Source organism: Varanus komodoensis, unplaced genomic scaffold, assembly GCF_004798865.1.
Source record: "Varanus komodoensis strain SLA01 unplaced genomic scaffold, ASM479886v1 scaffold11, whole genome shotgun sequence".
In the NCBI taxonomy this organism is placed as follows: Eukaryota; Metazoa; Chordata; class Lepidosauria; order Squamata; family Varanidae; genus Varanus; species Varanus komodoensis.
The window spans coordinates 32,890,880-32,913,877 of NW_025335317.1; the positions used below are offsets into that span (position 1 = coordinate 32,890,880).

Below are 22,998 nucleotides of genomic sequence, written 5' to 3' on the forward strand. Positions count from 1 at the left end.
TCATATTCAGCATCTCTTCTCTGTGATGTAAGTGACATATTTGAGGGTTAAACATGTGCAGTAGTCAATATGCAGCAGTTTAATACAATTAATTCCCCCTTTTTAAAAAGTTAGGGCATTCAAAATATTTGACAAGTAAACTGGCAATATTTTGCATTATACATCTAGGATTCAGAAAGTGTGCGCACTGAATGCTTTAAAAACTTTGCAGCAAAATGTAATAATGTTTGCAAACTAATCTGTTTAGCAGTTATGAGCACGCAGGTTTCTCTGAAACACATGGAACATATCTGTGCAGGCCTTGCTTTCATTTCAGTGGAAGAAGCTAATATGCATGCACAGTCCCTTGTGTGTATATAGGCCAGTATCCTCCACTGAAATGAGGACAGGTCCTGTTTGTGTACTGGCTCCACATGAACCTTGGAGCTCACATTGAATTCTGAATCACAACATGTAAGGTGACATTTAATGTTCACAGTGGTGATTTCAGTATTTCTGAATTATTTGCTCTGTTCTTTCTTTGAAAGGAATGGGTCGTGAAGTTGAAAACCTTATCTTAGAAAACACACAACTGCTGGAAACCAAGTGAGTAATAATTTTTCTGCTTTTAACTTCAGAATTAATTCAGCATGCCTATTACTTGAATTAATCAAGGTGCTCTATGTGATTGTTAACTGATAATGGTTACCTATTCCGCAAAGCCACTTTTGATCTTTATGAACATTTTAGCAGAGAGATGCAGCCTAATTGGTGCAGTACTTTGATCCTTAATGCAGAATGAATAGACTAGCTTGTCTTGATTTTTTTACATGGATTCCTCTAACATAAGAATTACTGGAAAGGTGCAGTGAATCTTTGCACACCAGAAGTTGGGTTCATGAAGTTCATCTGACTGGCAGTATCTTTAGGACAATCAGAAGGAATTTTCATGTATTAGTATTTATATGCTACTTCATGTAATGGTGGTATTCTCTGTAAGGATCAGTGGCTTTAAAAAGGGATTAGACATATTCAAGGAAGTTAAAGTTGAAGGGTACCAATAATAATTAAAAGGTCATTAGCTATGCTTGCAAAGAATTGAGCCTCCAACTCAGCAGTGTAGATGTATGATTATCATATGCTGTAGACAAACAGTAGGAGGTGAATATCACATATTTTACGGTGTTTGAGTGCTAGATTAGACAGACTTTTGCCTGTCTAGTATGGTGAATATTAGATAGGCAAATTAGTTGCCATGCCTCATTTTCTATGAGATGCTGACTCTGTCCTTTGTGAAGAGAAATGGGAAGCATGATCTTCATACAGCCCTAAAGGAAAAAAGGAAAAACTAATTAGTTGAACAACGAGGCAACAAATGACCTAGATTGGCTGAGTTCAGACACCATGGCAATCTATGGTGGTTTTCTGCCACTGTTGATTTGTCATGTTGTCTGAACCCAGTAATGGTATTTCACCCCAGTAAACTTATTTTGTTTAGAAACCATGATAAGAAATTATGGCTTGTTCTATAGTTTCTCCATACCACCATGACTTTCTGTATTGTCTGAACCCAGGATCATGGTTTTAATGGTCCTGGTATGCAACTACCACAGAGTCTCCTGGAAGGAGCAGAAACTGCAGCAGCCACTCCAACCATCCAGCCTTCATGTGTCAACCAGTGACGAAGAGGCGGGCAACATAGGCCAGAAGCAATGCACTTAGGCGGGCAACATAGGCAGGAAGCGGTGAAATTAGATTGAATTTCCGCAGTGTCTAATGGGATGCTTGCCAACAGTGGGAGGGACTGAGTGGGGAGAATGGAAACCACAATAAAGTCGAAACCCACAATAAAGTCGAAACCAATTGATCATGTGTTGGTTAGGCTATGGAAAAAAAAGTGAACCATGGTAATCATGTGGGGTTGCTTGTCATGTCATTTGAAAGCAGCCATTATCTACTCTCTTACAGTTTGGTCTGAGAGATGCTATCTTGCCTAAAATCACCCAAACATTTCACGAGTGTAGTAAGTTTTAAATTTACATGACACCAGGTTTCTGGTTAAGTATAGTGGTACCTCAGCTCATGAACTTAACCCATTCCACGACTCTGATAGCTACCTGAGATAGCTACCTGAATTGGTCGCGAGCCAAGTCAAATTTCTCCATAAGGTTCAATGTAAATAAGGTTAATCCATTCTCTAAATATTTTTTTTTTAATCACAGGGAAGACGGGCGCGATCACGGGCGCACTCGGGGAAGATGGCCATCTCCCCCCCAAGCACAATTGCGGCCATCTCCCCCCCCACTTCCCAGGCACCACCATGATCACACCTGTCCTCCCTGCACAAGTGCGACCACAACCGCGATCACAACCATCTCCACCTCCCCCGAGCATGACCACGATCGCGCCTGTGCAGGGAAGCCTGGCATGATCGCGATTGTCACCAATACGGAGTTTGTGACCTGAGTCAACATTTTTCTGAAATTTCTGTTCGCAACCCAATTTGGTCGTGAACTGAGGTGTTTGTGAGCTGAGGTACCACTATGCTTGCTTAAATTACATTAACTTCCCTTAGCAAAACAATTACAAGAAATTAACATTAAAATATCATCTGTTGAAGTATCATTGCAGAGCATGTGCATTTAAAGTGATTTTTGTAAGGGAGGGCAGAACTTTTAATTGCTTGAATTCCTATGATAGGGAATGCTTATTTATTGTACCGCTTTGATGCTGCTTAAAACAACGTAATTACAAACCTTTTTTTCTTTTTCATAGAAATGCCTTGAATGTAGTGAAGAATGACTTAATAGCAAAAGTAGATGAACTAACCTGTGAGAAGGATGTGCTGAAAGGAGAGCTGGAAGCTATAAAACTAGCCAAGCAGAAGCTTGAAGAGAAAAATAAGGAATTGGAAGAAGAACTTAGAAAGTAAGTGCAGTTTATTCTTTCTCCCTCTCCCTCTCTCTCGGTGTGTGTATGTGTCACAGAGGAACCCTAAAAGAGCTTCTCTAATTTCTTTGATACTTCATGCATTTTGTTTAGAGCTCGAGCAGACGCAGAAGAAGCAAGGCAGAAAGCAAAAGAGGAGGATGATGTAAGTAACTGTGTTTACAACTTTTTCTTAAGCCTTTTATTTGTGCAATACTACACTGAATTACTCTGTTCTAAAAGCTAACTATTCTGATGTTTTTGTGGAGCTGTTGAGGAGAGGGGCCCATTTCCCCATCCTTTTTTGTGTGTGGCAGTCCTGGAACTTGTCATGCAGTTGGAGAGTGGGTTACAATGGGGCACAGAGATTCTTCTGCTTTTCTCTTCTTCTTTCCAGACACAAAGGAGCCACAAAGGGCTCCTGCTGCTGTTCCTTCCCATCCATTACTGCCCATTGTGCTTGGCATTAAAGGCCCCTGATTCTTTTTTGCAATAGCCATCTGAATTAGCCCTTTTGTGTAGTTCATTGGTAATGGAAGAAGGAAACTCTTCTATAAGCTTTCCTATAATACTTTCTTATCTGATACATGAAGCATGCTTGGCCTTTTCCTTACTTTTAATATGCAGAGTGATATTCCTACTGCCCAAAGGAAGCGATTTACTCGAGTTGAGATGGCTCGTGTTCTCATGGAACGAAATCAGTATAAAGAGAGGCTGATGGAGCTCCAGGAAGCAGTACGATGGACTGAGATGATACGGCAAGTGGAATTTTGGCTCCATATTAGCATTACTATGCCTGATAGAAAAAATCCTTGGCCTAGCCATTTTTCTGTCTAATGTATCATGTGACTTTGAATATATTATTTACTGTTAACATGTTAAAATTCTGGATAGCCGAGAAACAAGCCATACATTTTTATTGCCTAAACCTGAGACTATGCCAGATAAATTCTTTACTTTCATAACTAAAAAAATCTATGACGTGAAAAAACCTAACTTTTTTTTAGTGATAACTTTATTTTTCTAAATAAATTTTAGAGAGGTAGCAGTTTCAAAGTCACCTTTGAAAAAACAAAAACGCCTTCTGTCACCTTAAAGACTAACACCAGCTATTATGATATGAACTTTTGTGGACTTCTACAGCTTTTTAATGTATCTCTTGAGAATCTCGCATCCCTGGAGGTGTACTGTCAAATGATTTGAGCTTAATGCAGCTAGAGAAGTGTGGGAGGTTTATTAAAAAGCTTTTAAATAACTGAACGCTTTTTAATGTTATTCACTGGAAGAGCAATGGATAAGGCTCTGGGCAGAGGGGCAGGTGGAATCTTCCATTGTTTGCTTTGGCTTATATCTGCCTGAGAGATCACTTTGCTTCTTAGGATTCCTTAGCTTTCTAAAAGTGGGCTCCAACTGGATGGAGGGAGTTCCTTTAGGAGTGTGACTTGAGCAGTCCTCTATCTTGTGTGAGATTTGGCTTGTAAATATATGTCATGGCTCTATGGGGGGGGGGGGGGGGTGAGGGGGGACATTATACAATAATATCAATTGTAGAGTGCTGACCGAATCGATCTTTGTTCTTTTCTAAATTCATGTTTATGCTTTCTGTCCTAGCCCTGGAGAGCACCCCAGAGTGGGGCTGTGTGTGACGTGCAGGGAAGCATGTAGCTAGGCAATGGGTGGAAATTACAGGTCAAAGACAGATGAAAGATCAGGAAAGCTACACATCTTCCTTACAATAATAAAATTAAATATTTATACAATGTGTTTTTAATTTGCAAAGTAAGAGCTGGAAGTAAAAAGTAATTCTATAAGCTATAAAAAAGCTAAAGCATAAGAAATAGTAAAACATTGCTAAAATTGGACATTATTAGCTACAGAAAAAGTCAGTTTTTGAATCAACTACTAATATGAATTGCAAGGGCAGGCATTGTAGTATGTTTTATTTGCACCTTTTGCTGTGCAGTTTTAAGCTATGTTTTATAAGTGTTAAAGTATTTGATAAATCTTGTTATCTTATTACTTGTTTGTAGGATTTTCACTTTCATTATTACTTTCTGCTTTATCTTTTTTTGTTTAACCCTTGGAAATTCAAAGCCAGCCTAGATAGCACTGTGGTGAGAATACTGCTCAAAGTGCTGGATGGCTGGTTGGAGGTCCCTCAGATTAGTCCCCTGGTCACTGTTAGCTTTGAAGGGTGGCTTCGGCTTGGTGCGGAGGGGCATGCATGTGTGTGTAAAGTCCCTGCCTGCATGCTTGTGCGTTGGCATGTCTCTTGAGTCTTCCTTCCTCTTTGCTGGAGCATGTGTGGGAGGCTTGCTGTGTGTCAAAGTGCTGGCCCTGTTTTACGTGGTAGTGTCACTGATGTGCCACAAACCTCACTGGGGTCAAATGTGTGAGCCACAGTTGTACATCGTATTTTCTCTAGCAAAGATCCAAATATGTTGAGTGTATATTCTTGCAATGGCTGTGATATAGAATTAACTTCCAGGTCCATTCCCATGTGCCTAAATGTTAGAATAATTCAGGCCCAAAATAAACATGATGGTGGCAGACTTCCATGTAACAGATGAACCTCATCATGTACAGTATATCACAGAAGTGAGTACACCCCTCACATTTTGTAAATATTTTATTATATCTTTTCATGTGACAGCCCTGAAGAAATGGCACTTTGCTACAATGTAAAGTAGTGAGTATACAGCTTGTATAACAGTGTAATTTGCTGTCCCCTCAAAATAACTCAACACACAGCCATCAATGTCTAAACCGCTGGCAACAAAAGTGAGTACACCCCTCAGTGAAACTGACCAAATTGGGCCCAGAGTGTCAATATTTTGTGTGGCCACCATTATTTTCCAGCACTGCCTTAACCCTCTTGGGCATGGAGTTCACCAGAGCTTCACAGGTTGCCACTGGAGTCCTCTTCCACTCCTCTATGATGACATCACGGAGCTGGTGGATGTTAGAGACCTTGCGCTCCTTCATCTTCTGTTTCAGGATGCCCCAGAGATGCTCGATAGGGTTTAGGTCTGGAGACATGCTTGGCTAGTCCATCACCTTTACCCTCAGCTTCTTTAGCAAGACAGCGGTCGTCTTGGAGGTGTGTTTGGGGTCGTTATCATGTTGGAATACTGCCCTGCGGCCCAGTCTCTGAAGGGAGGGGATCATGCTCTGCCTCAGTATGTCACAGTACATGTTGGCATTCATGGTTCCCTCAATGAACTGTAGCTCCCCAGTGCAGGCAGCACTCATGCAGCCCCAGACCATGACACTCCCACCACCATGCTTGACTGTAGGCAAGACACCCTTGTCTTTGTACTCCTCACCTGGTTGTCGCCACACATGCTTGACACCATCTGAACCAAATAAGTTTATCTTGGTCTCATCAGACCCCACAGGACACGGTTCTACTAATCCATGTCCTTAATCTGCTTGTCTTCAGCAAACTGTTTGCGGGCTTTCTTGTGCACCATCTTTAGAAGAGGCTTCCTTCTGGGACGACAGCCCTGCAGACTAATTTGATGCAGTGCGCGGCATATGGTCTGAGCACTGACGGGCTGACCCACCATCCCTTCAACCTCTGCAGCAATGCTGGCAGCACTCATACATCTATTTCCCAAAGCCAACCTCTGGATATGACGCTGAGCATGTGCACTCAACTTCTTTGGTCGACCATGGCAAGGCCTGTTCTGAGTGGAACCTGTCCTGTTAAACCACTGTATGGTCTTGGCCACCGGGCTGCAGCTCAGTTTCAGGCTCTTGGCAATCTTTTTATAGCCTAGGCCATCTTTATGTAGAGCAACAGTTCTTTTTTTCAGATCCTCAGAGAGTTCTTTGCCATGAGGTGCCATGTTGAACTTCCAGTGACCAGTATGAGAGAGTGAGAGTGATAACACCAAATTTAACACACCTGCTCCCCATTCACACCTGAGACCTTGTAACACTAACGAGTCACATGATACCGGGGAGGGAAAATGGCTAATAATGCCCAATTTGGACAGTTTCACTGAGGGGTGTACTCACTTTTGTTGCCAGCAGTTTAGACATTGATGGCTGTGTGTTGAGTTATTTTGAGGGGACAACAAATTTACACTGTTATACAAGCTGTATAGTCACTACTTTACATTGTAGCAAAGTGCCATTTCTTCAGGGTTGTCACATGAAAAGATGTAATAAAATATTTACAAAATGTGAGGGGTGTACTCACTTCTGTGATATACTGTAGGTCCACCTTCCTCAACCTAATGACCAAGAGATATTTTGAGCTACAACTCCCAGCATTCCTGACCATTGGCCATGCTGGCTAGGGCTGATGGGAGTTGGAGTCCAAACATCCGAAGGCTGAAAAAGACTGACATAGGGTGTGTGCATATGCTTGTGTATACATCTATTTGCTGCTGCTGCTGCTTACAGCAAAAGGGTCAGATTTCTTCTCCCTGCCAAACGGTTGCTTAGCTCTGCACAATGCTTCCCTATGTACTTTCCTTCAAATCAGGAGAAAACACACTGCGGGGTACTTCCTGGGTGGTAATCTGCAAGTGATGCATGGATGGGTGCTAGACTTGTTCATGTGGTGTTTTACTTTTTCAAACCAGGATCTGTCCCTCCTGCTCCATCAGCTTGGTTTGACCCTTGTTTTTAATTTCTTCTTGGGGCACTACTATACATAGCATCACATTTTGCTGCCATCTAATGGTATGATGTAATTACTACACCTTAGTTGTTACTAGCCAAATCTAAATGCCAAGTGTGTCTAGTGGAAGAAAACCAAAGTGGGAATACTGAATGTTTTAGAAATTTGAACTTTTCCTGTCCCTCATAGCTTCCCCCAAGTGTTTATTCTTATTGTAAGTTTTCTAGCAATTTAAAAAGTAGCACACTATACAAAAATGTTCTTTATGACTCTGCTGAATTTTGTCCAATGTTTTGCATCTGCCCTAATGGGAGATGAAAAAAATAATGGGTAGATATTCATAGGTATACCTGAACACTGGTTTTGCTAAATGTATCATCATGTGCAAGTATAATGAAATTCTATTTTAAATGCAGATCTCTATTTAGAGTCCATAATTTAGAAATTTATGGAACCTTTAGTTATGCAATCAATTATTGAGTTACACAACCCCCCAAAATTTTATTTTATGGTATTTTGCAATCATGAGTTATTTGTTACTTTGATGTGTAGTGCAGAGCATTCTAGGTCATTTGTTGCCTTGTTGTTCAACTAATTAGTTTTTGCTTTTTTTTTCTTTAGGGCATCAAGAGAAAATCCAGCCATGCAAGAGAAGAAGAGATCAAGCCTTTGGCAGTTGTAAGTACTGAAATGTAACTTAAAAAGGAATATACTGTTTGTCTTTTAGTTTCTTTGGTATCAAGGGGACTAATGACTGCAACCTGTTTTCTTTTTGCTATTTAGTATGCCAACTGGGTAAGAAAGATCTTAAAGATGAAGTGTAGTGTAAGATGCATCTTGCAATGTTGGTTATGCACTTGGCAAAGAAAGATAATTGCTTTAACCTAACTGTAGCATTTAAAAAATAGGAACCAGAATCATAATGAAGCAATTCAGAGCATGGCATAGGAGCTGTCATATGAAATTTAAACAAATTGAAAATTGGAGGTCTTTTGGTGTGGTTTGTGTACAATTTCATTACATGAAACGTTTCCATGTGAGAATTTGTGAACTGCTAATCTGTATTTAACATTTGGTGCTTACTTAAGCTGAATGTGAAAATTACTAAAATGAGAGCCTGTGTTTGATAGTTCTCTGTGTTTTCAGAGCTTTTATCTTTTTTATTTTGCTTTATTTTCTGCAGCAAGTGATACAGGAATATTTTGGCATCTCTCCAGTTGATGAAAGTTCATTGGGCTGGTAGATTTGCAGGGCTATGTTTCTGAGTTGCTGAATTTGGATTCCTCCAGGACTATGTTTCTTTTAACTTAATTGCAGCTGACACACAGAACCCAAATAATTTTTTCCATCCTTACCATGCACTCTGGGGAAACTGAATTTGTTGAGGTTATGAATCTCCCATGTTTGGACTCCCATGTCGAGCCTCCATATTATAGTCATGGTTTCATAGTATAGTAAGATTACATTTTGGTATATATACACATGATATTTAGATTAATGCAAAGATGTGTTGAACCAACTATCTTTGTTATAAAGATTCTATCTTGTAAGGCAAACAATTGTTACCCACATACTATAAATGGGGGTGAGACGAAGAGCCTGTCTTGCTCATATGCTTACTGCTCCCTATGATATGTATGACTTGCAATGTATTGGTCAAAACAACTGCAGTGCACCAACTTGTATGTTTATCTGAGGGTGTGCACATATACACCTTAGAAAAATAGAGATGGATTAGCCTTGCAGAGTGGAAGTCTCCAAATTACGATAGCATTAAATACTTCTGTGCTTATGAAAACCATTTCAAATTCACGGGAGCTGCAGTCTAATTCCTAGAAGCTAGTATCGGCTTTTGATGCCAGCCCTGCAGTCATATAGAAACCTGTCAGCATCACTTTTGCCAATCTCCAGTCTCTTTTTCTACATTCTTGGCTTGGAAGTGCATGAAATAATTGTAATGAGTGCTGCAAATCTATGTGAGTGTTCTGGTGGTGTAGCTGTGCTAGACAGTTAATGGCTGATGTGTTTGGGCCCCTTTCTTGTTACTCATTGTTGTGCCGCTGCTTTGAGTAGGGCAGCGTGTGAAGTGCCATGTGTTCATATGAAGCTATGACAGTCCAGTTTGGTGTGCTTATGTACTTCTGCCTTCCCTCCCCCCCACTCCAGTTTTAGCAGGCTGTTCAGCTCATCAGGCAACACTGTTAAGAAGCCAGAGCCACCAGTTAATGTTAAGTACAATGCACCAACCTCACACATTACTCCATCAGTCAAGAAAAGAAGCAGCACTTTATCTCAGCTACCAAGTGACAAATCAAAAGCCTTTGATTTCCTCAGTGAAGAGTAAGTCTTCTTTTGCTGAAGGTATAAAAAACGTGAACAGATAGTTAGAAAATAGATTAAATATGTCAGGATCAGTATTTTTACTGATGGAATATAGAAGCCATAGTATCAAAATTGGCTCTCGAGTGATTCAACTTTGTAGCAGAGGAGCATCAAAGTTATAGTTGGTGGTCAGATGTTGGCTGCTAGACTTTGCCATTTTTGCTGTATAGTTAATGAAAGACTGTGGCAAAAATCTCTCCTGCCGAAATCCCTCTTCTTGTAAGATTAAGCACTGCTCTTGCCTCTTTTATGACAAGGTAAAACACCCCCCGACAGTCATACCACATAAAATGTAATGCCCTCTGCTGTGCTACATAAACCTGAATTTTTATTTTTTTTAGCATTTCTTTGCAGTCTTCATTTTCTTTAAGAGTATTTTTATTCTGCATGTGTTTTGCCTAGATAACTCATTTGTTGAAGGGAGCAGCCAGAGCATTTTACTTTGTAAATGGGGAATGTCTGGTGCAGTCCTAAGTAACTCAGCATTTAGCAATTACAGTGCTAATTGTGTTGACAAAGATTGATTTTTGTTTATATCTTTTGTGATAATAATGTAGCCTAAATAACATAGCCACTTGCTATGTAGCTGTGTAGCCACAAGATATGCCTTTATTTCTGAGTTTTACGAAGTTGCTTGGAGGTAGTACACTTCCTTGCAAACTTCCAAATGTCCCCACTCAATTTTTCTCCCAGCTCACTTCTCCTAATGCAGTCTCAAGGTTTGCAATGGGGAATGTGAGAATTGATGGGTTGCTCAGGCACTCTGGACCAGTTAGAACAGTATAGGTTATAACCAAAACCTGGAATAGTGTTTAGAAAGGCACAGGGAGCCAGTGCAGATATATTGGAGCACTAAAGTAACGTGTTTCTGTTGGCCCATCTACTGTATTCTGTGCTAACTGAAACATGTGCACAGTTTTGGGTGTCAGTCTCCTGTAGAAAACATTAAGGTCTAATCTTTAAGTAGTACAAGCCCAAGAGATGTATCCAGTTGTTTGTATCCAATGATGTTCTAATTTACATTTCATTCATTTCAATGGATCTGCCCTAAGTAGGATGAACATTGGATGAAACCAGAATCATTACACCAGGCCTTAACAGACAATGTCACTGTCTTCTCTCCAGGGAAGGATAGAAGCTGCCCTGACAACCGTCACATCCTGGACTTTCCAGCATTACTGAAGGTCCAGGAACAGTTTGGGGGCTATGAATATGAGAGGCTGAGGGGCAGAGGGGGAAATTCTGTTTGTGATTAGGATTCCAGCTCCTTCAGGTTATATGACCTGCTTATGGTCATTTTATAAAACATTGTATTGGAAACATCCCCTTCATTTAGACTGCAGAACAGGGGTATTTTAAAAAGAGAGTCCAAGTAAAGCGAATAGAGGTGGAGTTGTATTTGAACAAATAGGAACTGGAACGAGATACAGTGACTTGTAATGAGAGAGAATGACTTAGATGACAAGACCATCTTTCTCTTCTGCCCAGGTCTGAGGCAAGTCTTGCCTCACGCAGAGAGCAAAAAAGAGAACAGTACCGCCAAGTGAAAGCACATGTTCAGAAGGAGGATGGTAGAGTGCAAGCTTTTGGTTGGAGTCTTCCTCAGAAATATAAACAGGTAATTAGTTTCAAACAAGCTGATTGAAAATGTACTTCAGACCTTTTGGTAAAGCAGAGGTATTGTGTGTTGTCACCCATTCTTTACAGCTTAGCTCTCCTTGTAGCATTTTCATTTACAGAACTGAACATGGAAAGTATGACTAAAGGTTTCTGTGGAGTATTGTTATGGCCCTAAATAGTATCACACACATCACTCTACAGACTCACAGAACGTTCCTGTAGCCTCTCTGGAGGCATAGGATTGTTCCAATCCCCTGCTCAAAGGCTAGAAAGGAGCTCTGACCTTCGCACTGGGGATCCTCATTGGATCACCGTTCCCCTCACAGCTGCTGTGGAGAGAACTGCACTAGCTTCTCCAAGGTTGGAAGAACCTCAGAGAAGTGGCTTGGGGGTGTTCTAGGGAGGGGAAAAGGTTGGTGTTACATCATACCTTGGCAGTGCCTCAACTCCCCTCTCTTCTGAAGTGGCACAGCTAGTTAACTGGAATCAAATGACAGCTGCTTTTGTAGGGCTGGAACAGCATAGAAGCAGTCTTTGCTTCTTCAGCCTGCCCTGCATATAAGATGCCTGTGACCGCCTGAACTTGGAGGATGGCTGTCATCCAACTGAGCATGGGATGGCAGTCACATTCCCATCACCTTGCAGGCCATCTCTTTTTTCCCTGCTCTATGGAAGGATGGTCTGGGGCACCACCAGGGTTCCAGTAGAGTCTGCATCTTCTTCCCACTCCCCAGAACACCCTCCTAGTGCCAGAGTGGTACTTGCCACTCCAGAGCCACAGTGGGTGTGAAAGGAACCATTCAAGCTTTACGGGGAGGGTGATCCACAGTTGGGGTCCCAGCTACATGAAATGCATTCCAAGGCAGGAGCCGGGACTCTGACCTGGTATTTAGCTGTTTAGACAGTGTCTAGCAGCCATAAGAGTGTGCTCTAAGACACAAAGCTAATTAAAGTGCATGACTGAAACCAAGTGTTACATGAAGCCAATAGGAATGAAAAATTAAAATGCCACTGAAGAGGTTACAAATTATTTTAAAAGCCATGGCAAAATTAAGAAACTTAATATTATGCCCTTAAGAATGCAAGGCTGTATTTTATCATTCTGAAGTTACGGCTGAAAAAACTTTTCTGAGGGTCTGTTAGGGTTTTCTCCTTTTGTGGCAAGGGAATCTGGAGCAGGGCCCCATGTACATGTCTTAATGGACAGGAAAGCATATTTAGGAGAGAGTTGTTAGATTTTTGCAGGATGCAGAGTTAAGAACTGAAGATAGTTCCTAAGGTATGCAAGGAACAGTGGTTACAGAGTGATTTTCTTGTACCTGTTGCATTTGTTTTACTATGGAACACAGAAATAATTTAAGTGGGGAACTCGATCTTTGAAAAACCACCATTTTCCCTGTTTAAACACAAATGACGTGTTTAACACTGAACCGTAGAAAGAGTGGGCAAGCCTCATGTTCAGTCAACCTTATCATGGAATGTTCTTAATGTGCATTTTTGCCGTTTGAAAACACTTGAGCTATCTTGAATATTTTTATATAAAATGTTTGAGAACTGTACAGATTATAGATTATACCTTAGCTCTGGCCTTAAACCCATCACTTTCCACCAGGAAGCATCAGCAGTCTCCTCCATCCTATCCAAGATAGGCCTCCAACTACTCAGTAAATATCTGCTGTAGGTAGAAGGACAATCCATAGCCCACCAGTTGCCCACAGGTTCTCCTCATGGAGCTTTCAGATAGTCCTTGAGGCCTCCATTTGAACTCAGCTGCATCACTCAGGGTTCTCACTTCCTCATGCCAATTGTGGTCAGTTGTACGGTTACCAGCACTGAATGGGCTCTTCACCAAGGGCCCCCTTTGTGCATTCCATAAAGTCAGAGTACCCCTCTACGTGAATCCTTCCTTTGTACCAGGAGTACACACTGTCACAGGCCTCAGGAATTACCTTGCCCTCGTAATGCCACAATCCCTCCCTCTTCTCTGAGAGGCTCTGGCATAAGCTGGATGTATGATGTACAAGGCTTACACTCTTTGTGCACAGTCTTCCAGGCAGGCTGACAACTGACTCAGTTCCCTTCATCTTGCCTCCTTGTGGTGGGAAGTCCTAGTGTTGTCGGGCACTGCAGTGGCGTATCAGACACAATGCTTCCTTCCACTGCTCCAAGTTGCAGCTCATTCTGCCAGGGCAGTAGCCACAGACACAGAGTTCTTTGACAACATACTCCTCTCAGAAACATGTGAGGCTGCTACATGGACCCTGCCCAAATTTTATTAAACGTGACAGTGTACATCTTCACCTCGGCAGAATATCTCTTCCCTCTGCCCCAACCTTTTGGAGTAAGAGGACTCCAGTGTGTTCTTCCTCCCTTATGGTCCCAGCCACTCTTAACCTAACTCTGTGGACTAGATTAGCTTCTGAACATCCCATGGTTTGAATGCCTCCTCATGCCAAATGGAGAATAGAACATTTGGGAACTGCCATGAATGTTTCTTTCAGCTTGTGTGACTGAGCCATCTGAATGGTAGGCTAAGTAATCAAACAGCTCACATTCAGTGTATAGGTAGATGCTATACCTAAATGACACCTTCTTCCTTGTGCTCCAGCTTGTGGAGATCTTACCTTTTTTAACTTCCTGTTTTTCTGTCTAATGAATTCCTTGAGTTTTATTCCTGAAAGTCTGATAGCACCAAGCCTAGTATTCAAATCTAAATCACATGAGCCCTAGCTGGGGGTTTGTGTGCCTTTGTCAGACTAAAAATCAAAAGGACCTTCACTGTAACTGTTCAAGTTTCCATCATCTCCCTCCTTTTAGGTTGTAAATGGTGGTGGTCAGAGTGATAACAAGATGAAAAACTTACCTGTGCCTGTTTACCTGAGACCACTAGATGAAAAGGATACATCCATGAAGGTAGATCTGTTTTCCTTTTCTCTGTCTCCCTCTTAAAAAAAAAACAAAACAAGGAAGTTACTAGAGCTGTACATTTTAAATTAGCCAAACTTTCTGCGTGGAGAGATTATGTTCCCTTTATTGGAAGATCTTACTGGTTCTGAGCAGTGCCTGATTTAGTTTAACTTGCAGGTGAATTTTTTAAAGGAATGTCTAATTCTTAAATATAGATACATGTATTACTCTAAAGGTCTTTGCAACATAGCATTGGTGTCTTAGTTTTTTGTGTCCCCTGAACAGTTAATTTCATTATTACCCTGGTTTTACCAAACATGTATTTTATAAAGATCCCTTGTCTTTTAAGCTGTGGTGTGCTGTAGGAGTGAACTTATCTGGTGGAAAGACAAGAGATGGTGGATCGGTGGTTGGTGCTAGTGTGTTCTACAATGATGTGACCTCTGTAGATGCAGACAGCAGCAAACAGAGGAGTGCATCTCAGAGTAGTTTGGACAGATTAGATCAAGAACTCAAGGTAAGGCTAAAGATTATACTTCAGTTAGATGGAAGGATTCAGTATTGCATTCATAATTTAAAATAAAAGTATTTAGTGTATGGTCATAAATTTAAAAAATACTGGTACCTGCTCGGCCGTTCTCACAGTGATGAATTGATGAATTCTAGATATTGATGTTCTGTCATCAAAATGTGTTGTGTAGGATTCCAATCTTTAATCCATTATTTAGCAGCCCCCCTTTCTGGGTGCCACAATTACTTGGCTGAAGGAGATGGAGCATGTTTGGTAGCCAGAAGATAAAAAGTGTCATTGCTGTGCTGTCCACCCTCAGTGCAACCAAAAAAGGATCAACAACTAGCTGACACTCTGGGAACATAGGCCTTGGCTAAAAGTTTTGAGCAGTTAATGTGCTGTGGCACAGTCAGTCATGCTAGTTTGCTGTCAGGTCTAGAACCACTTTCTGTGCTGCCTGCTTGAACCAGAGATTCATTTGCCCACCTTCACAGCATGTCATTGCATTGGGTCACCCCAGTCAGTTTCTAGGTTCCACAAGAAATGTTTGTTGATCAGTCTTTTATTTGGATAAGAAAACAACTCTCTCTATGTGTAAAATTGTGAAGGTGTGATCCATTTTTCCCCAGAAAGATCATGTCTGTTCAGGTTAGTTGTGTAGTGGGTAGAGTGTTGGACTGAGTTTTGGGAGACTCAGGTTCTGGTCCCCACTTGGCCATGAAGCTCACTGGATGACTTTGGGCCTGTCAGTCATTCTCGGCTAACCTACCTCACTGGATAGTTGTTGCAAGGATAAAGTGGAGAAGAAGAGGAACCTGTAAGCTTTCTTGAGTTTTTTGCAAGTGGAACAAAGGCAGGAAGGGAACACAGCATCATTAATATTAATATTATTTCTGAAAGCATGTTTGGATTGAGGTTTTGGCTGGTTGTGAAATCATGTGGGCAATATTACACATGAAAACAGCCTGCTGCCTGTGCAGCAGGGGTACTTTCCATCTGGGTTTGCGTTCCTAGTGAACATATCTGGTAATTCTAAAGGTGATCCATATCACAAAGCAGAGTTGAATTTAGCATGCTTTAATATGACACAGAGTGTAATGCGGCACTAAATTTATGTGGTTGGTCTTGGTTTTCCTTATACAGGACCAGCAGAAAGAGCTGAAAAGCCAGGAAGAGCTATCAAGCCTCGTTTGGATCTGTACTAGCACCCACTCTGCTACAAAAGTTATCATTGTAGATGCTAACCAGCCAGGAAACATCCTAGACAGTTTCATTGTTTGCAATTCTCATGTACTTTGTATAGCTAGCGTGCCAGGTAAGAGATGCAGAGAAGCAATTACCTGTGTCATCACAGATTTGTTTCTACCTGTTATGGGGATGCTGCACAGCTCCTCAGCTACTACCAGATTCAACTGGCCAGGATGTTTAAAATGTAAAATTCTTGCATTTACTGGCTGCATTTTAAAAAAGTCAGCAGTTGTCCTCCTAGCTCAGAAGAAATCATTGACAGCATTGACATTGTCTTTGCAGGCCTTGGTGTTGCTACATTATTTTTACATAGAGACAGTTCTCTGATGGCAGAAGCCTTAACACTGTTAAAGCAGTGCTATAAATTATTGTATCATCACCACTTTAATATTTTGCTGTTACATATCTACTTTACAGGCCAATCCTATACGTATCCATTTGGAATTAAGATGAAAGGGGATGTAATATACTGAGTATTGGAAATAAGAAAGTGAAAAAAAAAATCAAAATTAGATGTAGTGCTTACTTTTTCTCTAATGCCCCCACTTTTCAAATTCACATTTGTTTTTTTTAATATCTCACTGAAAGTTCTGTTGGGCAAGCTGTGTGAAATCATGCTTGATTTCTCATAACTTTTATTTGGTTCATATAGTGCAAATTGTAAGTGGTTTGCAATGGCCCCCAGTCCCAAAAGAGCACTGAGATGCTAGTTACATCTCAGATACTGAACTGGAATCTAATATTTGTTTTGTTTCAGGGGCTCGGGAAACAGATTATCCAACTGGAGAAGAAAGCTCCCAAGAACCCGACTCGGGTGTGGTGGACAAGTCATCCTTGTCTGGCAGTATGAATAGCAACAGCTCAGCAGAAACAGACAGTCTGTTAGGAGGAATCACAGTAGTTGGCTGTACGGCAGAGGGTATTACAGGACCTTTTACTCACAGTGCCAATGGTGCCTCCCCTGAGACAAACAAACAGCCAGGTACTGAAGCTGTTCACTGTTCCTCCCCCTCCCCACAACATAGGCTGGTTTCAGCATACCAAACTGCTAGGTCATTGCTAACACCGTATTCAGTGTATTAGCCAGGAGCGTGTATGACCTGCATTCCTCAAGTATTATCATGCTCCTGGCTGCCACTAGAATTCTCCCCTTCTCCAGCCTGAGGACTGGAGTGTGGGAGAAACTCCATCAGAGGCAGGGAATTTCTAGCGAGGAAATACAGGACTGCTGTGGCCCCATTCTTCCTTTGTGGCATTAGCTATTGGATGTGGTGACCAAGAAATGGGGAAAGGGAGGACAGGGCAAGCACACTGTGGCTCGCTCTCTCACTCTCTCATGCTCAGGCACACACCCATGTGCTCATGCACACACCCAAGTGGTTCCCACTTGAAAAATAAGGAAGACCCTGCTTTATGAGTTTAGAGCATCTACAGAGAGCATTATAGATTTTGTCAGTCAAGGCTGTTCTTTCCTATACATGTAGAGCACGGAAAAGTACCCCACTAACAGCAGATAGCAACTTGCATTTAGCCTACTTGAATTCAACAATGAAGTATGTGGATTTGTTACAGAAAGCTGCCTTATTTGCAGCAAGGATGGAGCAGGCATACAGAGGAACTGCATAGCAAACACAGAACTGCTGTTTGTATCCTCTGTCAGTTTAAGCAGGGTTTCTTAATAAAGAAAAGAGAATGGAAAGTTATAGGAAAGTTATAGGACTGACTAATCAGCATACATGCTTCATTCAAGTTCTCCTGTTACTGAAAAATGTGCTTCAGATGCTGCAACTGAAAACGATGCAGTGGATGAGAACGTTCAGACAGCAGAAGAAGCAACTGAGGCAACAGAAGTCAATGCTGGCTCAGGAGAAGAAACAGCAGATACGACCCAGACTGGCGTTTACACAGAGCATGTCTTCACAGACCCTTTGGGAGTCCAAGATACGGTGGAGGGTTCGCCAGCATTCCCGCCGAGGTATGCCTGATTTTGCATCAACAAGGCAAAGTGCTTTTTCATGACAGAAGTAGATTACAACTCATTTTTAATAGAAATGTATTTATATTGTATTGATGCAGTATTTTGTGCTTTCATTTTTTAAGGATACATTGCATAGCATGTTTATGAATGTATGAACTATTTGATACAAGTCATATTCCAATAACACATTTCAACACATTTTACTGGTTAATGACTTAAGTAATTCCCTTCAAGTTTATCAGATTGTAATGCAGTCTTTATAGGGAAATCTTTGTGTAATTATTGGGTAAACAAGGGTTTATTTGATATTCCAGTTTTGCTGGTGATTGTAATGCATTAAGGCAGTAGATTGTTTTAAGAGAGAATATTCAGTTACCTTCAGGTGGATTAAATTGTTGCAGAAAGACTAGAATGCAAACAAGGTGATAAATTTCATACACAGCATTTCGTGGTAAAATGGCTGCAGCCAAAACTAGAGAAGGTGGAGTGTGGTAGTGTGAGCATTACAGCTAAAGCATCCCACATGTGTACATGCATCTAAGCTGTTGATTTTCCTGTTGCATTAAAATCTAGTTAGGGAGGATGAGCTTCATAGCAGAGAAGCTGTGGAGAGATGGGACGCTTGTTCTTTTCCTGTCTGCGGTTTTCTCTTTTCAAAACATACCTTTAAGCAACTTTACTCTTTGCCAGCTTTCAAATGCATTTTAAATCTTTGTGAAGGACTACTTTAGGATGTATTTTTCCTTCCCTCCTTTTTACTATCGATTGTGCATGCTCAAAGAGGCTTTGATACAGGGATGAGCAACTTGTAGTCAGTCAGGTTTTTTGTCTTACAGCCATAGCCAGCATAGCTATTGATGATGGATAATGGGAACTGTAGGCCAAAACATCTTGATGTCCAGAAGTTGTCCACCTTTGCTTTAAAAGAAGAGAGAGGCAGAATAGAGTTCTTCTGCTTTTTTTTTTTTTTAATATTCAGCTTGGCTCTTAGAAAGCACACCTGTCTGAGTCAACAAATTAGTTTGGCTGGACTGTGAAAGCTGTCTTTTGTTTCGTTCAATTGCTAGATTCTTATTTACATTTAATTTCCTTTCTCTGTTATTTGAGGCTCATCCATCTTTTCCCTGATTGTGGAAGAAAGATTGATCGATTGACTTCATTTCTATACCACCCGTTAGCCAAAACTCTCTGGTGATTACAATCAACATAAACTGCAAAAACTTAGTGAAACATAATATAAAATGTTAAGTTTAAAAAGTGTAATACTAGAGTAATAACCAAAGTACAGTCCAGCAGCAGTACCAAGATTCAGAAAATCACCAATACAATTTGTACAACGGAAGGACTTGTTTTAAATGCACACATGTGGTCTGCAAAAAGATAAATGCTCCCCACCCCATGTTTTCCAGCCAAACCTACCTTGCAGGCTGGTTGTGAAGATACTCATATTTGGTAAAGGGTGGAATATACCACTGTTATTTCGTTTGAGGAAGGGTAGGATGCAGATAAAATACATTTTTATTCTAATCTTCAGTCCTAGAGTTAAAAGTCTTTACAGATTCTTGTTGTGGGGTGGGGAACTTTGGTGTGGTAGCCTGGAATATTACTTAGTCTGGAATAGTTTAGGATGTGAAGACTAAAGGGTAATTGAACATTATTTGCTTTTACAGTAGAAAATTACTTGATTTCTCCTCTTCTCTCAGCAATGAATCAGACTTGTATAAAGATGTTGCTGTATTGCCAAATGAGCAGGATCTCGTAAGAGAAGAAGCACAGAAAATGAGCAGCCTTTTACCTACTATGTGGCTTGGAGCACAGAATGGATGGTAAATCCAAGAGTTTTAATTCTAAGCTATTTTGCTAGCAGAAATATTTTAACTATTAGTGCACTTTCTCCTTTACCAAGACTGTTAAATTAAAAATGAAATGTCAACGTTGGAATCTGCTCTAAACTATAACTTCAAATTAGGGTTGGGATGAACCCTTTTGGCATTCATCCCTCTGGCATTTGTGGGCTTTCTGTTGTGCTCAGCCCAGTTCTGCAGAGCAAAGCAAGCCAAGGGGAAGTCCGTGAACAGCTGTGCAAACAACGACCTTCCCCATCACATGCAGCTGCCCAAAGAGCGGCTGTAGGACACGGAATAGGGCCATTCCCAGTGGCCAGCCTTCTCCCCACCCAGTGAAGACAGTGGCAGCAGTGCTGGGCACAGGAGAGGGGTGCTGCTTGCACAAACACTGGGAGCTCTCCTAGGTACCCAGACTCCAGGGAGCTGAGCACAGGGAACCTGGTGGACTCTCACCCCCAAACAGATTCCTCCCACATCACTACTTCAGATGGGGGTTTCAGTTGTTTAACATTAACTGGGGCTTGTCAATAGTCAGTGTTCAGTTCTGGCACCCAGTGCTTTGCTTATGCAGTTGATGATGTGAGATACAACTAAGTACAGCTGGTATTTGAGAGTGAGATTTTGGTATGCTGTGAGTGAAAGTACTCTTGATTTGGCATACTACTTGAACTTTGTTTTGATAGTGAGAAAAGAAATGAAATAATGGAATAAAATGGAGTAATACAATTCTGGATCTGGTGTGAAGAAGGAATCCAACAGTAAGATGACTGCCTCCCTTGTCTAGGGAAGGAATGTCCCATGAGACCTAGATTTCAGTGCTAGGATTGGAACCGCAAGGCTTTCCTTTGTTCTTCCTGCCTTTTGCGCAGGACTGAGCATACTACTTCAGCTCCTCTGTTCTCGAGCACAACCTTTAACACTGTTGTCCTGTCACTTCCAGCTCCTCTTCACATTCTTTCCATTTTCTCTGTCTCCTGTTGCTATTTAAACAACAAACGTTTTTCTCTCATGGTTGTCATTTCATCCTGCTTTTGAGCCATGGGGAAATATGCTACTTCCAGTCTGTCGAAGGAAAGAGGGTTTCCTTTGAAGCCCCATCTGCTACAGGGTCTCCTTCCATGAGTGCTCACTGCATACATCCACCCGTGGCTTGAGCAGAGACCTCTTGCCCATGCAGCTTGGGGGCCATACAGTGCATGCCAGCTGTTGCTGCCTCGCAAGCCGTTCTTGCAGAGAGCAGCTCCAGGGGCTGCATCTGCACTCAGAACCTTCCACTGGTGAAACAGGGAGAGAGCGCAGCAGTGGGAGGGCGGGAACCAGAGCGTTCGTAACCGGATTCCATAGTCTCCACACCAAAACAGCAGCACCATCTTCCGAGGATGATACTTGTTGCATTTCAGGCTTGGGCCATCAGATGGCAGCACAAAGTAGGGCATGGAGAATTAACCTTATTTATGACTTTAACAGGGAATCCTCTCCAATTTTCCATTTCTCTCATGCTCAGACACCGGAATCTTCTGGGCTACCTTCCTCTAATGGGTACCCAGGGTTTTCCTAAATTTATTCTGGACAATTTGTTTCCACAAAAAAGAAACCAAGCTGTAATCCTTTATTTAAGGGAGCAGCTCCTCCAACAAAATCAGATCAGTCATTCTTAAACAGAGCAGGGAAGGATTCTTCATCTTCTCCTCGTTCAGGGTAAATGGAACAAAAGAATTAAATGCAAGACTTCATCTCAATGTAAGTCTTCAGCCAAGCAGGCTGGCAGTCCTTATCCATTCTTCCCAGGAGTCTGCCATTGTGTCTCCTGACCCTTGTCTGTGATGAGCACACAGGTGGCTTATTCATCATAACAGCTTGTGAAGTAGGGAAGACGAGGAGGATAATTAGTCCAATCCCTTATGGCTCGCAATTTCTACCTAAGAAACCCATCTGTTCCAGAAGGAAAACAGAGTAGTCAGATCATGGCCTGCTAGATGAAGTATCTAATTCCTGATTTGATAAGTAACAATGGTTTTCTGCTTTTACTTTCAAAGGCCATTTCTGCTTTAGGCCTATAGTCAGTGGTGCAGGAGATCACATTGAAAAGTGTATCTGTTTTCCATGAAACTAAAGCCTTCATCAGAGAATTGACATTTCTGTCCCCTTTTGACGAGTTAGTTCAGTCATTGTGGGCTAAATGCCACCAGTATTGCCCAGAATTTTTAATCCTTTGGCAAGAATTTGAAGGTACTCCTTGTAGATACTCTTGCAGTACTTTTTTTAGGAGTCATTATTCCTAAAGATGTCAACACCCTACTCATTCAGTTTCTGCAGCATAGCCATGTGAAAGAGATATTTTCTGGAACTTAGGCATCCAGCAGAAATAGTCCAGAATGTGTTGTCTTCTAAAACACTCTACTGTATGTTTACACAAAACAACAGAGAAGGGCTGTGTGAAATGGTGTAAAACAGTCAACCACAAGATGGTGGGCATTAAAAAAATACAAAACCTAGAACCCTGCCTTAATCTATGCCTTTGGCGCAATACTTGTACAGCTTTTGGAAACAAATGCAATGGCATGCTCTACCTGCTATTATACTCAGTCTCTCCCTAGACATTAAGGTGGTGTGTTATTGTTATTATATTGCTTTTATACCCCACCTTTTGTGAGGAACCTGACACACCTTACATAGTTCTCCTCCATTCCATTTTATCCTCAGAACAACAAATCTGTGAAACAAGTTAGGCTAAGAGTCCATGACTAGCCGAAAGTCAGCCAGTGAGCTCCATGGCTGAGAGGAGACTGGAATCTGGTTCTCCCTGGTCCCCAGTCCAACATGTCAAGCACCACACCACACTGGTTCTTAAAAGGTTAGCTTGTGTGCTTCCACTGTTGGAAACCTCCTTTATGCCAAATGGAAAGTGGAAGACTGGACATTTTCCATGAAGTTTCCTTCAGATTTGTTGTGATAGAGACCTCCA

General features: G+C 41.5%; 1 protein-coding gene across 5 annotated transcripts in view; it reads left to right on the top strand.

Moving 5' to 3' along the window:
• Positions 1–22,998, top strand: part of SPAG9 (sperm associated antigen 9) — a 111,108-nt gene that overhangs the window by 69,226 nt on the left and 18,884 nt on the right. For all 5 annotated transcript variants that reach the window (XM_044419965.1, XM_044419967.1, XM_044419969.1 and 2 more), the window contains 13 exons: positions 528–585; positions 2,755–2,907; positions 3,022–3,073; positions 3,535–3,665; positions 8,162–8,218; positions 9,707–9,880; positions 11,411–11,540; positions 14,360–14,455; positions 14,799–14,966; positions 16,104–16,275; positions 16,966–17,190; positions 17,988–18,183; positions 19,890–20,012. In XM_044419965.1, coding sequence (XP_044275900.1) covers positions 528–585; positions 2,755–2,907; positions 3,022–3,073; positions 3,535–3,665; positions 8,162–8,218; positions 9,707–9,880; positions 11,411–11,540; positions 14,360–14,455; positions 14,799–14,966; positions 16,104–16,275; positions 16,966–17,190; positions 17,988–18,183; positions 19,890–20,012 — 1,735 coding nt within the window. The remainder of the gene's footprint in view (positions 1–527; positions 586–2,754; positions 2,908–3,021; positions 3,074–3,534; positions 3,666–8,161; positions 8,219–9,706; positions 9,881–11,410; positions 11,541–14,359; positions 14,456–14,798; positions 14,967–16,103; positions 16,276–16,965; positions 17,191–17,987; positions 18,184–19,889; positions 20,013–22,998) is intronic.